Source organism: Entelurus aequoreus, linkage group LG27 (assembly GCF_033978785.1).
Source record: "Entelurus aequoreus isolate RoL-2023_Sb linkage group LG27, RoL_Eaeq_v1.1, whole genome shotgun sequence".
In the NCBI taxonomy this organism is placed as follows: Eukaryota; Metazoa; Chordata; class Actinopteri; order Syngnathiformes; family Syngnathidae; genus Entelurus; species Entelurus aequoreus.
This window is the reverse complement of record NC_084757.1, coordinates 34625642-34642100: the sequence shown is the minus strand read 5'-3', so window position 1 is coordinate 34642100 and position 16459 is coordinate 34625642. Positions and strand designations below refer to the sequence as shown.

At 37.5% G+C, this 16459-nt stretch overlaps 1 protein-coding gene across 1 annotated transcript in view; it reads left to right on the top strand.

The window, feature by feature from the left end:
• The first annotated feature begins 653 nt into the window (after nucleotides 1-653).
• LOC133644628 (cadherin-24-like) overlaps nucleotides 654-16459 on the top strand; it is a 35486-nt gene continuing 19680 nt past the window's right edge. Inside the window, exons 1-4 of the mRNA XM_062039286.1 lie at nucleotides 654-852; nucleotides 11390-11684; nucleotides 14298-14417; nucleotides 15539-15706. Of these exons, the coding sequence (XP_061895270.1) occupies nucleotides 736-852; nucleotides 11390-11684; nucleotides 14298-14417; nucleotides 15539-15706 (700 nt within the window). The 5' untranslated portion in view covers nucleotides 654-735. The remainder of the gene's footprint in view (nucleotides 853-11389; nucleotides 11685-14297; nucleotides 14418-15538; nucleotides 15707-16459) is intronic.

Here is a 16459-nt window from a genome sequence, read left to right as displayed (position 1 = left end):
TCTTCTTCTTCTTCTTCTTCTTCTTCTTCTTCTTCTCCTTCTCCTTCTCATTCTTCTCCTTCTTCTTCTTCCTCTTCTCCTCCTTCTTCTTCTCCTTCTCCTCTTCCTCCTTATTCTTCTCCTCGTCCTCCTTCTTCTACTCATCCTCTGTCTTCTTCTTCTTCTTCTTCTTCTCCTTCTCCTCTTTTTTCTTCTTCTTCTTTTTCTTCTCTCCCTTCTTCTCCTCCTCCTCCTTCTTCTTCTTCTCGTCCTTCTTCTTCTTCTCGTCCTTCTTCTTCTTATTCTCCTCTGTCTTCTTCTCCTCCTCGTCCTCCTTTTTCTTCTTCTTCTCTTCCCTTTTCTTCTTGTCTTCCTTCTTCTTCTTCTCTTCCTTCTTCTTCTCCTCCTCCTCCTTCTTCTCCTTCTCCTTCTCATCCTCCTCCTTCTTCTTCTTCTTCTTCTTCTTCTCTTCTTCCTTCTTCTGCTCCTCCTCCTTCTTGTCCTCCTCCTTCCCATCCCCCTCCTTCTTCTCCTCCTCCCCCTTTTTCTTCTTCTCTTTCTTCTTCTTTTCCTTCTCCTCCTATTTCTTCTCTTCTTTCTTCTTCTTCTTCTCCTCCTTCATCTCCATCTTCTCCTCCTCCTCCTCTTCCTCCTCCTTCTGCCAAAACCTCCACCCTTGAACTGAGCAAGAGTGAGGGCAGCATCACCTGGAGGAGTGGAGAGGTCAAAGGTCAAAGGTCAACAAGTTCTCCCAGGATGTCGAGAAGGAGGAGGAGGAGAAGAAGGAGAAGAAGGAGGAAGAGGAGCTGGTTGTGGAACCAGTTCTTTGTCATCGAGGAGTACAGAGGACCTGAACCAGTTCTCATTGGACGAGTAGGTTGACCTTTTTTACTGCTTTCTACTTGTGGAATTCTTCTTGTACTTTTTTCTACTTGTACTTTTACTTATACTTACTGTGTACTAGCTTTCCTTTTACAACGTTACTCACTTATTTATCCTACTTGTTGCATTATTACTCTCAGTGCATCCAGAAAGTAGTCACTTTTTATGCATTTTCTTATGCTATGGAAGCAAATTGTTTCTGTCCTCAAAATTCTACACACTAATAGGTGTGTCAAGTTGTAACATTGTGTTGAAAAAGAGTGGTATTGCCACCAAAGGTGCATCAAAGTACTGCAAATGGTTTAAATACTTACTGTATGTACATTTGTAAAAAAAAAAAAAATTGTTTAATTAAAAAAACGTTTCCAGATTGTCATTATTGGGTAGAAGTTAGAGGACAACAATAAATGTATTCCATCTTGGAATAAGGCTGTAACATGAGGATATGTGGGGAAATACAGCGCTGTGAATACTTTCTGGATGCACTGTACTTACTACTCATTTCCATAGTACTGACTTATCTTATTTATTTCCATAGTACTTACTTATCTGAAATATTATTATAGTACTTACTTATATTAACTATTATTATAGTACTTACTTATCTGAAATATTATTATAGTACTTACTTATATTAACTATTATTATAGTACTTACTTATCTGAAATATTATTATAGTACTTACTTATATTAACTATTATTATAGTACTTACTTAGCACACTTATTTCCGTAGTACTTACTTATCTTAATTATTATTATAGTACTTAATCATATTAATTATTATTATTATAGTACTTACTTATCTCACTTATTTCCATACTACTTACTTATCTTAATTATTATTATAATAGTACTTACTTATCTCACTTATTTCCACACTACTTACTTATCTTAATTATTATTATAGTACTTAATTATATTAATTATTATTATAGCACTTACTTATGTTACTTATTTCCATAGTTCGTATCTTAATTATTTCCATATCACTGACATATCTTAACTATTATTATAATATTTATTCGTCTTACTTATTTCCATAGTACTTACTTAACTTTATTATTATTATAGTACTTAATTATCTTAACTATTATTATAGTACTTACTTATCTTATCTATTATTATAGTACTTACTTATCTTACCTAGTATTATAGTACTTCTTATCTTACTTATTTCCATAGTACTTACTTATCTGAATTATTATTATAGTACTTACTTATCTAATTTTTTTCGATAGTACCTACTTATCTGAATTGTTATTATAGTACTTACTTATCTTACTTTTTTACATCGTACTTACTTTTCTGAAATATTGGTATAGTACTTACTTATCTTAACTCTTATAATTGTACTTACTTATCTCACTTATTCCATAGTACTAACTTATTTTTATTATTATTATAGTACTTACTTATCTTAACTATTATTATAGTACTTACTTATCTTACTTATTTCTATAGTACTTACTTATCTTAATTATTATTATAGTACATAATTATATTAATTATTATTATAGTACTTACTTATCTGAATTATTATTATAATACTTACTTATCTTAACTATTATTATAGTACTTACTCAGCACACTTATTTCCATAGTACTTACTTATCTTAATTATTATTATAGTACTTAATCATATTAATTATTATTATAGTACTTACTTATCTCACTTATTTCCATATTACTTAGTTATTTTAATTATTATTATAGTACTTAATTATATTATATTAATTATTATTATAGTACTTAATTATATTATATTAATTATTATTATAGTACTTACATATCTTACTTATTTCCATAGTTCTTATCTTAATTATTTCCATAGCACTGACATATCTTAACTATTATTATAGTACTTATTCGTCTTACTTATTTCCATAGTAATTACTTAACTTAATTATTATTATAGTACTTAATTATCTTAACTATTATTATAGTACTTACTTATCTTATCTATTATTATAGTACTTACTTATCTTAACTATTATTATAGTACTTACTTATCTTACCTATTATTATAGTACTTACTTATCTTACTTATTTCTATAGTACTTACTTATCTTAATTATTATTATAGTACTTAATTATATTAATTATTATTATAGTACTTACTTATCTGAATTATTATTATAATACTTACTTATCTTAACTATTATTATAGTACTTACTTAACTCACCTATTTCCATAGTACTTACTTATCTTCATTATTATTATAGTACTTAATGATATTAATTATTATTATAGTACTTACTTATCTCAACTATTATTATAGTACTTACTTATTTCCATAGTACTTAATTTCTGAATTACTATTATTGTACTTACTTATCTTACTCTTTTACATAGTACTTATTTATCTGAAATATTGTTATAGTACTTACTTATCTTAACTCTTATACTAGTACTTACATATCTTAATTATTATTATAGTACTTAATTATATTAATTATTATTATAGTACTTAATTATATTAATTATTATTATAGTACTTACTTATCTTAACTATTATTATAGTACTTATTTCCATAGTACTTACTTTCTGAATTACTATTGTTGTACTTACTTATCTTAACTATTATTATAGTACGTACTCATTATACTTATTTCCATAGTACTTACTTATCTTAATTATTATTATAGTACTTAATTATATTAATTATCATTATAGTACTTATCTTAACTAGTACTATAGTACTTACTTATCTAACTTATTTACATAATACTTACTTTCTGAATTACTATTATAGTACTTACTTATCTTAACTATTATTATAGTACTTACTTATCCTAACTATTATCATAGTACTTGCTTATCTTAACTATTATTATAGTACTTACTTATCTGACTTACTATTATAGTAGTTATTTATTTTAACTATTATTATAGTACTTACTTATCTTAACTATTATTATAGTACTTACTTATCTTAACTATTATTATAGTACTTACTTATCTTACTTATTTCCATAGTACTTACTTATCTGACTTACTATTATAGTACTTACTTATTTTAAATATTATTATAGTACTTACTTATCTTAACTATTAGTATAGTACTTACTTACTTATTTCCATTGGAAATAGAAGGCGGAAGAAGGTAAGAAGGTAGAATAAGAAGATGGAATAAGGTAGAAGAAGGTGGAAGAAGGAAGAAGATGGAGGAAGACGAAGGTGGAAGAAGGAAGAAGATGGAGGAAGACGAAGGTGGAAGAAGGAAGAAGGAGGAAATGGAAGGTAGAAGAAAGTAGAAGAAGGAAGGAGAAGGAAGTAGAAGAAGGTGGAAGAGGAAGGTAGAAGAAGGAAGAAGAAGGTGGAAGAAGGTAGAAGAGGATAGAAAAAGGTGGAAGAACGTAGAAGAGGATAGAATAAGGTGGAAGAAGGTAGAAGAGGATAAAAGAAGGAGGTAGAAGAAGGTAGCAGAGGATAGAAGAAGGTGGAAGAAGAAGAAGGTAGAAGAAGGAGGAAGAAGAAGGTAGAAGAAGGAAGAAGAAGGTGGAAGAAGGTAGAAGAGGATAGAAAAAGGTGGAAGAACGTAGAAGAGGATAGAATAAGGTGGAAGAAGGTAGAAGAGGATAAAAGAAGAAGGTAGAAGAAGGTAGCAGAGGATAGAAGAAGGTGGAAGAAGGTAGCAGAGGATAGAAGAAGGTGGAAGAAGAAGAAGGTAGAAGAAGGAAGAAGAAGAAGGTGGAAGAAGGTAGAAGAGGGTAGAAGAAGGTGGAAGAAGGAAGAAGATGGAGGAAGAAGAAGGTGGAAGAATGAAGAAGGAGGAAATGGAAGGTAGAAGAAGGAAGGAGAAGGAAGTAGAAGAAGGTAGAAGAAGGAAGGAGAAGGAAGTAGAAGAAGGTGGAAGAGGAAGGTAGAAGAAGGAAGAAGAAGGTGGAAGAAGGTAGAAGAGGATAGAAAAAGGTGGAAGAACGTAGAAGAGGATAGAATAAGGTGGAAGAAGGTAGAAGAGGATAAAAGAAGAAGGTAGAAGAAGGTAGCAGAGGATAGAAGAAGGTGGAAGAAGAAGAAGGTAGAAGAAGGAGGAAGAAGAAGGTAGAAGAAGGATGAAGAAGGTGGAAGAAGGTAGAAGAGAATAGAAAAAGGTGGAAGAAGGTAGAAGAGGATAGAAGAAGGTAGAAGAAGGAAGAAGAAGGTGGAAGAAGAAGAAGGTAGCAGAGGATAGAAGTAGGTGGAAGAAGGTAGCAGAGGATAGAAGAAGGTGGAAGAAGAAGAAGGTAGAAGAAGGAAGAAGAAGAAGGTGGAAGAAGGTAGAAGAGGGTAGAAGAAGGTGGAAGAAGGAAGAAGATGGAGGAAGAAGAAGGTGGAAGAAGGAAGAAGGAGGAAATGGAAGGTATAAGAAGGAAGGAGAAGGAAGTAGAAGAAGGTGGAAGAAGGTAGAAGAAGGAAGAAGAAGGTGGAAGAAGGTAGAAGAGGATAGAAGAAGGTGGAAGAAGGTAGAATAGGATAGAAGAAGGTGGAAGAAGGTAGAAGAGGATAGAAGAAGGTGGAAGAAGAAGAAGGTAGAAGAAGGAGGAAGAAGAAGGTAGAAGAAGGAAGAAGAAGGTGGAAGAAGGTAGAAGAGGATAGAAAAAGGTGGAAGAACGTAGAAGAGGATAGAATAAGGTGGAAGAAGGTAGAAGAGGATAAAAGAAGAAGGTAGAAGAAGGTAGCAGAGGATAGAAGAAGGTGGAAGAAGGTAGCAGAGGATAGAAGAAGGTGGAAGAAGAAGAAGGTAGAAGAAGGAAGAAGAAGAAGGTGGAAGAAGGTAGAAGAGGGTAGAAGAAGGTGGAAGAAGGAAGAAGATGGAGGAAGAAGAAGGTGGAAGAATGAAGAAGGAGGAAATGGAAGGTAGAAGAAGGAAGGAGAAGGAAGTAGAAGAAGGTAGAAGAAGGAAGGAGAAGGAAGTAGAAGAAGGTGGAAGAGGAAGGTAGAAGAAGGAAGAAGAAGGTGGAAGAAGGTAGAAGAGGATAGAAAAAGGTGGAAGAACGTAGAAGAGGATAGAATAAGGTGGAAGAAGGTAGAAGAGGATAAAAGAAGAAGGTAGAAGAAGGTAGCAGAGGATAGAAGAAGGTGGAAGAAGAAGAAGGTAGAAGAAGGAGGAAGAAGAAGGTAGAAGAAGGAAGAAGAAGGTGGAAGAAGGTAGAAGAGAATAGAAAAAGGCGGAAGAAGGTAGAAGAGGATAGAAGAAGGTAGAAGAAGGAAGAAGAAGGTGGAAGAAGAAGAAGGTAGCAGAGGATAGAAGTAGGTGGAAGAAGGTAGCAGAGGATAGAAGAAGGTGGAAGAAGAAGAAGGTAGAAGAAGGAAGAAGAAGAAGGTGGAAGAAGGTAGAAGAGGGTAGAAGAAGGTGGAAGAAGGAAGAAGATGGAGGAAGAAGAAGGTGGAAGAAGGAAGAAGGAGGAAATGGAAGGTAGAAGAAGGAAGGAGAAGGAAGTACAAGAAGGTGGAAGAAGGTAGAAGAAGGAAGAAGAAGGTGGAAGAAGGTAGAAGAGGATAGAAGAAGGTGGAAGAAGGTAGAATAGGATAGAAGAAGGTGGAAGAAGGTAGAAGAGGATAGAAGAAGGTGGAAGAAGGTAGAAGAGGATAGAAGAAGGTGGAAGAAGGTAGCAGAGGATAGAAGAAGGTGGAAGAAGAAGAAGGTAGAAGAAGGAGGAAGAATGTGGAAGAAGAAGAAGGTAGAAGAAGGAAGAAGAAGGTGGAAGAAAGTAGAAGAGGATAGAAGAAGGTGGAAGAAGAAGAAGGTAGAAGAAGGAGGAAGAAGAAGGTAGAAGAAGGAAGAAGAAGGTGGAAGAAGGTAGAAGAGAATAGAAAAAGGTGGAAGAAGGTAGAAGAGGATAGAAGAAGGTAGAAGAAGGAAGAAGAAGGTGGAAGAAGAAGAAGGTAGCAGAGGATAGAAGAAGGTGGAAGAAGGTAGCAGAGGATAGAAGAAGGTGGAAGAAGAAGAAGGTAGAAGAAGGAAGAAGAAGAAGGTGGAAGAAGGTAGAAGAGGGTAGAAGAAGGTGGAAGAAGGAAGAAGATGGAGGAAGAAGAAGGTGGAAGAAGGAAGAAGGAGGAAATGGAAGGTAGAAGAAGGAAGGAGAAGGAAGTAGAAGAAGGTGGAAGAAGGTAGAAGAAGGAAGAAGAAGGTGGAAGAAGGTAGAAGAGGATAGAAGAAGGTGGAAGAAGGTAGAATAGGATAGAAGAAGGTGGAAGAAGGTAGAAGAGGATAGAAGAAGGTGGAAGAAGGTAGCAGAGGATAGAAGAAGGTGGAAGAAGAAGAAGGTAGAAGAAGGAAGAAGAAGGTGGAAGAAGAAGAAGGTAGAAGAAGGAAGAAGAAGGTGGAAGAAAGTAGAAGAGGATAGAAGAAGGTGGAAGAAGGTAGAAGAAGGAAGAAGAAGGTGGAAGAAGGTAGAAGAAGGAAGAAGAAGGTGGAAGAAGGTAGAAGAAGGTAGCAGAGGATAGAAGAAGGTGGAAGAAGAAGAAGGTAGAAGAAGGAAGAAGAAGGTGGAAGAAGAAGAAGGTGGAAGAAGAAGAAGGTAGAAGAAGGAAGAAGAAGGTGGAAGAAAGAAGAAGAGGATAGAAGAAGGTGGAAGAAGGTGGAAGAAGGAAGAAGAAGGTAGAAGAAGGTAGCAGAGGATAGAAGAAGGTGGAAGAAGAAGAAGGTAGAAGAAGGAAGAAGAAGGTGGAAGAAGAAGAAGGTGGAAGAAGAAGAAGGTAGAAGAAGGAAGAAGAAGGTGGAAGAAAGAAGAAGAGGATAGAAGAAGGTGGAAGAAGGTAGAAGAAGGAAGAAGAAGGTGGAAGAAGGTAGAAGAGGATAGAAGAAGGTGGAAGAAGGTAGCAGAGGATAGAAGAAGGTGGAAGAAGAAGAAGGTAGAAGAAGGAAGAAGAAGGTAGAAGAAGGTAGCAGAGGATAGAAGAAGGTGGAAGAACATAGCAGAGGATAGAAGAAGGTGGAAGAAGAAGAAGGTAGAAGAAGGAAGAAGAAGGTAGAAGAAGGTAGCAGAGGATAGAAGCAGGTGGAAGAAGAATAAGGTAGAAGAAGGAAGAATAAGGTGGAAGAAGGTAGAAGAGGGTAGAAGAAGGTGGAAGAAGGAAGAAGATGGAGGAAGAAGAAGGTGGAAGAAGGAAGAACGAGGAAATGGAAGGTAGAACAAGGAAGGAGAAGGAAGTAGAAGAAGGTGGAAGAAGGTAGAAGAAGGAAGAAGAAGGTGGAAGAAAGTAGAAGAGGATAGAAGAAGGTGGAAGAAGGTAGAATAGGATAGAAGAAGGTGGAAGAAGGTAGAAGAGGATAGAAGAAGGTGGAAGAAGGTAGAAGAGGATAGAAGTAGGTGGAAGAAGAAAAAGGTAGAAGAAGGAAGAAGAAGGTGGAAGAAAGTAGAAGAGGATAGAAGAAGGTGGAAGAAGGTTGAAGAAGGTGGAAGAAGAAGAAGGTAGAAGAAGGAAGAAGAAGAAGGTGGAAGAAGGTAGAAGAGGGTAGAAGAAGGTGGAAGAAGGAAGAAGATGGAGGAAGAAGAAGGTGGAAGAAGGAAGAAGGAGGAAATGGAAGGTAGAAGAAGGAAGGAGAAGGAAGTAGAAGAAGGTGGAAGAAGGTAGAAGAAGGAAGAAGAAGGTGGAAGAAGGTAGAAGAGGATAGAAGAAGGTGGAAGAAGGTAGAATAGGATAGAAGAAGGTGGAAAAAGGTAGAAGAGGATAGAAGAAGGTGGAAGAAGAAGAAGGTAGAAGAAGGAAGAAGAAGGTGGAAGAAAGTAGAAGAGGATAGAAGAAGGAGGAAGAAGGTAGAAGAAGGAAGAAGAAAGTGGAAGAAGGTAGAAGAGGATAGAAGAAGGTGGAATAAGAAGAAGGTAGAAGAAGGAAGAAGAAGGTGGAAGAAAGTAGCAGAGGATAGAAGAAGGAGGAAGAAGGTAGAAGAAGGAAGAAGAAGGTGGAAGAAGGTATAGGAGGATAGAAGAAGGTGGAAGAAGGTAGCAGAGGATAGAAGAAGGTGGAAGAAGAAGAAGAAGGTAGAAGAAGGAAGAAGAAGGTGGAAGAAGAAGAAGGTAGAAGAAGGAAGAAGAAGGTGGAAGAAAGTAGAAGAGGATAGAAGAAGGTGGAAGAAGGTAGAAGAAGGAAGAAGAAGGTGGAAGAAGGTAGCAGAGGATAGAAGAAGGTGGAAGAAGAAGAAGAAGAAGGTAGAAGAAGAAAAAAGAAGGTGGAAGAAGGTAGAAGAGGATAGAAGAAGGTGGAAGAAGAAGAAGGTAGAAGAAGGAAGAAGAAGGTGGAAGAAAGTAGAAGAGGATAGAAGAAGGAGGAAGAAGGTAGAAGAAGGAAGAAGAAGGTGGAAGAAGGTATAGGAGGATAGAAGAAGGTGGAAGAAGGTAGCAGAGGATAGAAGAAGGTGGAAGAAGAAGAAGGTAGAAGAAGGAAGAAGAAGGTGGAAGAAGAAGAAGGTAGAAGAAGGAAGAAGAAGGTGGAAGAAAGTAGAAGAGGATAGAAGAAGGTGGAAGAAGGTAGAAGAAGGAAGAAGAAGGTGGAAGAAGGTAGCAGAGGATAGAAGAAGGTGGAAGAAGAAGAAGAAGGTAGAAGAAGAAAAAGAAGGTGGAAGAAGGTAGAAGAGGATAGAAGAAGGTGGAAGAAGGAAACAGAAGGTGGAAGAAGGTAGAGGAAGGAAGTAGTAGAAGGTAGAGGAAGAAAGTAGAAGGTGGAAGAGGATAGAAGAAGGTGGAAGAAGGAAACAGAAGGTGGAAGAAGGTAGAGGAAGGAAGTAGAAGAAGTTAGAGGAAGGAAGTAGAAGGTGGAAGAGGATAGAAGAAGGTGGAAGAAGTTAGAGGAAGGAAGTAGTAGAAGGTAAAAGAGGATAGAAGAAGGTGGAAGAAGGAAACAGAAGGTGGAAGAAGGTAGAGGAAGGAAGTAGAAGAAGGTAAAAGAGGATAGAAGAAGGTGGACTAAGGAAGAAGAAGGAAATAGAAAGTACAAGAAGATATAAAAATATATTAATATAAAAAATTAAAGTAAATTGTAGTACTATAGTACCAAGGTATATAACTATATAATTTATAAACTTATAAAGTACTATGTTTGTTAATAAAAAGTACTATGTTTGTTTATAAAAGTACTATATTTGTTTGTGAAAGTACTATGTATGATTGTGAAAGTACTATGTTTGTTTGTGAAAGTACTATGTTTGTTTATAAAAGTACTATGTTTGTTTGTGAAAGTACCATGTTTGCTGATGACAAATACTATGCTTGTTTGTGAAAATACTATGTTTGTTTGTGAAAATACTATGTTTGTTTGTGAAAAATACTATGTTTGTTTGTGAAAGTACTATGTTCGTTTGTGAAAGTACTATGTTTGTTTGTGAAAGTACTATGTCGTGGTGAGTAAAGTAGTAGTGTGTGAAAGTACTATGTCGTGGTGAGTAAAGTAGTAGTGTGTGAAAGTACTATGTCGTGGTGAGTAAAGTAGTACTGTGTGAAAGTACTATGTCGTGGTGAGTAAAGTAGTACTATGTGAAAGTACTATGTCGTGGTGAGTAAAGTAGTACTATGTGAAAGTACTATAGTACTATGTCGTGGTGAGTAAAGTAGTACTATGTGAAAGTACTATGTCGTGGTGAGTAAAGTAGTACTATGTGAAAGTACTATGTCGTGGTGAGTAAAGTAGTACTATGTGAAAGTACTATAGTACTATGTCGTGGTGAGTAAAGTAGTACTATGTGAAAGTACTATGTCGTGGTGAGTAAAGTAGTACTATGTGAAAGTACTATGTCGTGGTGAGTAAAGTAGTACTATGTGAAAGTACTATGTCGTAGTGAGTAAAGTAGTACTATGTGAAAGTACTATGTCGTGGGTAGTAAAGTAGTAGTGTGTGAAAGTACTATGTGAAAGTACTATGTGAAAGTACTATGTGAAAGTACTATGTCGTGGTGAGTAAAGTAGTACTATGTGAAAGTACTATGTCGTGGGTAGTAAAGTAGTAGTGTGTGAAAGTACTATGTGAAAGTACTATGTGAAAGTACTATGTGAAAGTACTATGTCGTGGTGAGTAAAGTAGTACTATGTGAAAGTACTATGTCGTGGGTAGTAAAGTAGTAGTGTGTGAAAGTACTATGTGAAAGTACTATGTGAAAGTACTATGTCGTGGTGAGTAAAGTAGTACTATGTGAAAGTACTATGTCGTGGTGAGTAAAGTAGTACTATGTGAAAGTACTATGTGAAAGTACTATGTCGTGGTGAGTAAAGTAGTACTATGTGAAAGTACTATGTGAAAGTACTATGGTATGGGTAGTAAAGTAGTACTAAGTGAAAGTACTATGTTATGGTGAGTAAAGTAGTAGTGTGTGAAAGTACTATGTCATGGTGAGTAAAGTAGTACTAAGTGAAAGTACTATGTTATGGTGAGTAAAGTAGTAGTGTGTGAAAGTACTATGTCATGGTGAGTAAAGTAGTACTATGTGAAAGTACTATGGTATGGGTAGTAAAGTAGTACTATGTGAAAGTACTATGGTATGGGTAGTAAAGTAGTACTATGTGAAAGTACTATGGTATGGGTAGTAAAGTATTAGTGTGTGTACTTGCAGCTGCACACGGACATGGACCGAGGGGACGGACACACCAAGTACCGTCTTGAGGGCGAGGGGGCGGGGTCAGTGTTTGTCATCGATGACGATACAGGAAACATCCACGTGACCAAGTCTCTGGACCGCGAGGAGAAGGACCGCTATCGTCTGGTCGCCACGGCGACGGACCGCCTGACGGGCCGAGCGCTGGAACCTTCCTCCCAGTTTGTCATCCGCGTGCAGGACATCAACGACAACCCGCCCGTCTTCCCACACCCGCCCTACAGCGCCACCCTGCCTGAGATGGCACACATAGGTACTGCACCTACTCAAGCTACTACACATACTCTAGGTACTACACCTACTCTAGGTACTACTTATAGATACTACACATAGGTACTGCACCTACTCAAGCTACTACACATACTCTAGGTACTACTTTTAGATACTATACATAGGTACTACACATACTCTAGGTACTACACATACTCTAGGTACTACTTTTAGATACTACACATATGTACTACACATTGGCTAGGTACTACACATACTCTAGGTACTACTTTTAGATACTACACATAGGTACTGCACCTACACTAGGTACTACACCTACTCTAGGTACTACTTTTAGATACTACACATAGGTACTGCACCTACTCTAGGTACTACACATACTCTAGGTACTACTTTTAGATACTACACATAGGTACTGCACCTAGTCTAGGTACTACACCTACTCTAGGTACTACTTTTAGATACTACACCTAGTTACTGCACCTACTCTAGGTACTACACATACTCTAGGTACTACTTTTAGATACTACACATAGGTACTGCACCTACTCTAGGTACTACACATACTCTAGGTACTACTTTTAGATACTACACATAGGTACTGCACCTACTCTAGGTACTACACATACTCTAGGTACTACTTTTAAATACTACACATAGTTACTGCACCTACTCTAGGTACTACACATACTCTAGGTACTACTTATATATACTACACATAGGTACTGCACCTACTCTAGGTACTACACATACTCTAGGTACTACTTATATATACTACACATAGGTACTGCACCTACTCTAGGTACTACACATACTCTAGGTACTACTTATATATACTACACATAGGTACTGCACCTACTCTAGGTACTACACATACTCTAGGTACTACTTTTAGATACTACACATAGTTACAGCACCTACTCTAGGTACTACACATACTCTAGGTACTACTTTTAGATACTACACATAGTTACTGCACCTACTCTAGGTACTACACATACTCTAGGTACTACTTTTAGATACTACACATAGTTACTGCACCTACTCTAGGTACTACACATACTCTAGGTACTACACATACTCTAGGTACTACTTTTAGATACTACACATAGGTACTGCACCTTCTCTAGGTACTACACATACTCTAGGTCCTACTTTTAGATACTACACATAGTTACTGCACCTACTCTAGGTACTACACATACTCTAGGTACTACTTTTAAATACTACACATAGGTACTGCACCTACTCTAGGTACTACACATACTCTAGGTACTACTTTTAGATACTACACATAGGTACTGCACCTACACTAGGTACTACACCTACTCTAGGTACTACTTTTAGATACTACACCTAGTTACTGCACCTACTCTAGGTACTACACATACTCTAGGTACTACTTTTAGATACTACACATAGGTACTGCACCTACTCTAGGTACTACACATACTCTAGGTACTACTTTTAGATACTACACATAGGTACTGCACCTACTCTAGGTACTATACATACTTTAGGTACTACTTTTAGATACTACACATAGGTACTACACATACTCTAGGAACTACACATACTCTAGGTACTACTTATATATACTACACATAGGTACTGCACCTACTCTAGGTACTACACATACTTTAGGTACTACTTTTAGATACTACACATAGGTACTACACATACTCTAGGAACTACACATACTCTAGGTACTACTTATATATACTACACATAGGTACTGCACCTACTCTAGGTACTACACATACTCTAGGTACTACTTTTAGATACTACACATAGGTACTACCATAAATACTACATGTATGTACTGCACATAGTCTAGGTACTACACATACTGTAGGTACTACATATAGGTACTGCACCTACTCTAGATACTACACATACTATAGGTACTACTTATAGATACTGCATGCAGGGTACTACTCTTAGATACTACATATAGGTACTGCACCTAGTCTAGGTACTACATATAGGTACTGCAGTATTAATGTATGTAGTACATAAGTGTATGTAGTATAAGTGTACGTAGTACATTAAAGTATGTAGTACATACAATTATGTAGTATAAATGTATGTAGTACATAAATGTATGTAGTATAAATGTATGTAGAACATTAAAGTATGTAGTACATAGTGTATGCAGTATAAGTGTATGTAGCCTAGTACATAAGGGTATGTAGTATAAGTGTATGTAGCCTAGTACATAAGGGTATGCAGTATAAGTGTATGTAGCCTAGTACATAAGTGTATGTAGTATAAGTGTATGTAGTACATAGTGTATGTAGTATAAGTGTATGTAGTACATACAAGTATGCAGTACATAGTGTATGTAGTATAAGTGTATGTAGTACATACAAGTATGCAGTACATAGTGTATGTAGTATAAGTGTATGTAGTACATACAAGTATGCAGTACATAAGTGTGAGTAACATATGGATAAAAGCAAAGATGATCCTTTAATCTTTTCCATCAGCATATTTATGTTTCACTTTCATGTGACCTCTGACCCCTCCATGCGTGTGCAGGCACGTCCATCATCCTATTGACCTCTGACCCCTCCATGCGTGTGCAGGCACGTCCATCATCCTATTGACCTCTGACCCCTCCATGCGTGTGCAGGCACGTCCATCATCCAAGTGACCGCCACAGACGCCGATGATGCAACATATGGAAACAGCGCTCAGCTGGTCTACTCCATCATTGAAGGACACAACTACTTCTCTGTGGACCCTCAGACAGGTGTGTATGACATCACATGACATCACATGACATCACATGACACCACATGACATCACATGACACCACATGACACCACATGACACCACATGACATCACATGACACCACATGACATCACATGACATCACATGACATCACATGACACCACATGACATCACATGACACCACATGACATCACATGACACCACATGACACCACATGACATCACATGACATCACATGATGTCACATGACATCACATGACATCACATGACACCACATGACATCACATGACATCACATGATGTCACATGACATCACATGACACAACATGACATCACATGACATCACATGACACCACATGACACCACATGACACCACATGACATCACATAACATCACATGACATCACATGACCCCGCATGACATCACATGACATCACATAACACCACATGACACCACATGACATCACATGACATCACATAACACCACATGACATCACATGACACCACATGACATCACATGACATCACATGATGTCACATGACATCACATGACACAACATGACATCACATGACATCACATGACATCACATGACACCACATGACATCACATGACGTCACATGACATCACATGACACCACATGACATCACATGACACCACATGACACCACATAACTCCACATGACATCACATGACATCACATGATGTCACATGACATCACATGACACCACATGACATCACATGACATCACATGACATCACATGACCTCACATAACACCACATGACATCACATGGCAACATATGACATCACATGACATCACATGACATCACATGACACCACATGACATCACATGACATCACATGACATCAAATAACATCACATGCAACATATGACATTACATGACATCACATGACATCACATCACATCAAATAACATCACATGCAACATATGACATCACATGACACCACATGACATCACATGACACCACATGACACCACATGACACCACATGACACCACATGACACCACATGACATCACATGACATCACATGACATCACATGACATCACATGACACCACATGACACCACATGACACCACATGACATCACATGACACTACATTTGTCTGCTACTTCCTGTGGTCCAGGTGTCCTGAGGACCGCCGTGGCCAACATGGACCGGGAGACTCAGGAGGACTACGTGCTGGTGGTCCAGGCCAAGGACATGGGGGGCCACCAGGGGGGGCTGTCGGGGACCACCACCGTCACCGTGACGCTCAGCGACGTCAACGACAACCCGCCACACTTCAGGCGCAGTAAGTGGACGCCTCTGATGATGTCACTGTGACATCATCGCTCATGATGTCTATGGGCGGAGCTTGTTCTGTGCTGCTCTGTGATTGGCCAGACTCTCACAGGCAAACAATCTATGGAACTGAAATCTAAATTAGAAAACATTTAATTATTTGTGATCAACAATATCTTCATATTTAAACATACTGTATCGCTACAGAATATAATACCATACATGTTTGACGCTGATATCGATGATTCACACAGGTATCGGATCATGACAGCTGACGCAATAGTCACAGATATCTGGATATTTGATGTCGTGATAATGTATCGTCAGGATTGCAGTATCTGGATCATTGAAGCATGAGTAGTGATGCTGTATCGGGGACATAACGATACCGTACACCACAACAGTGATATTTAACCCACATCTACTAATGCACTATCGTAAAAGATGACCATATGATATCTTGAGGTGTGTCGATATCTGGTCATAAAGACGACAATACGGTACATTGCAGTATCCATCTTTGATGCCAGATTTATCGATAGTGTATCAATAGAGTACATCTCCATACACATTTTTGATGATGCTGTATCGAGAAAATATCACAAAATTGATATTTGGCACAGGTGTACTGAAACTGTATCGTAAATCATGAGGATTATCTGCAATGACTCGATATTTGATATCTAATACACATGAGCACGCATCAGAAAAGTGATATTTGACACAGGTGTGCTGATACTGTATCGTATCTCTATTTGATGCT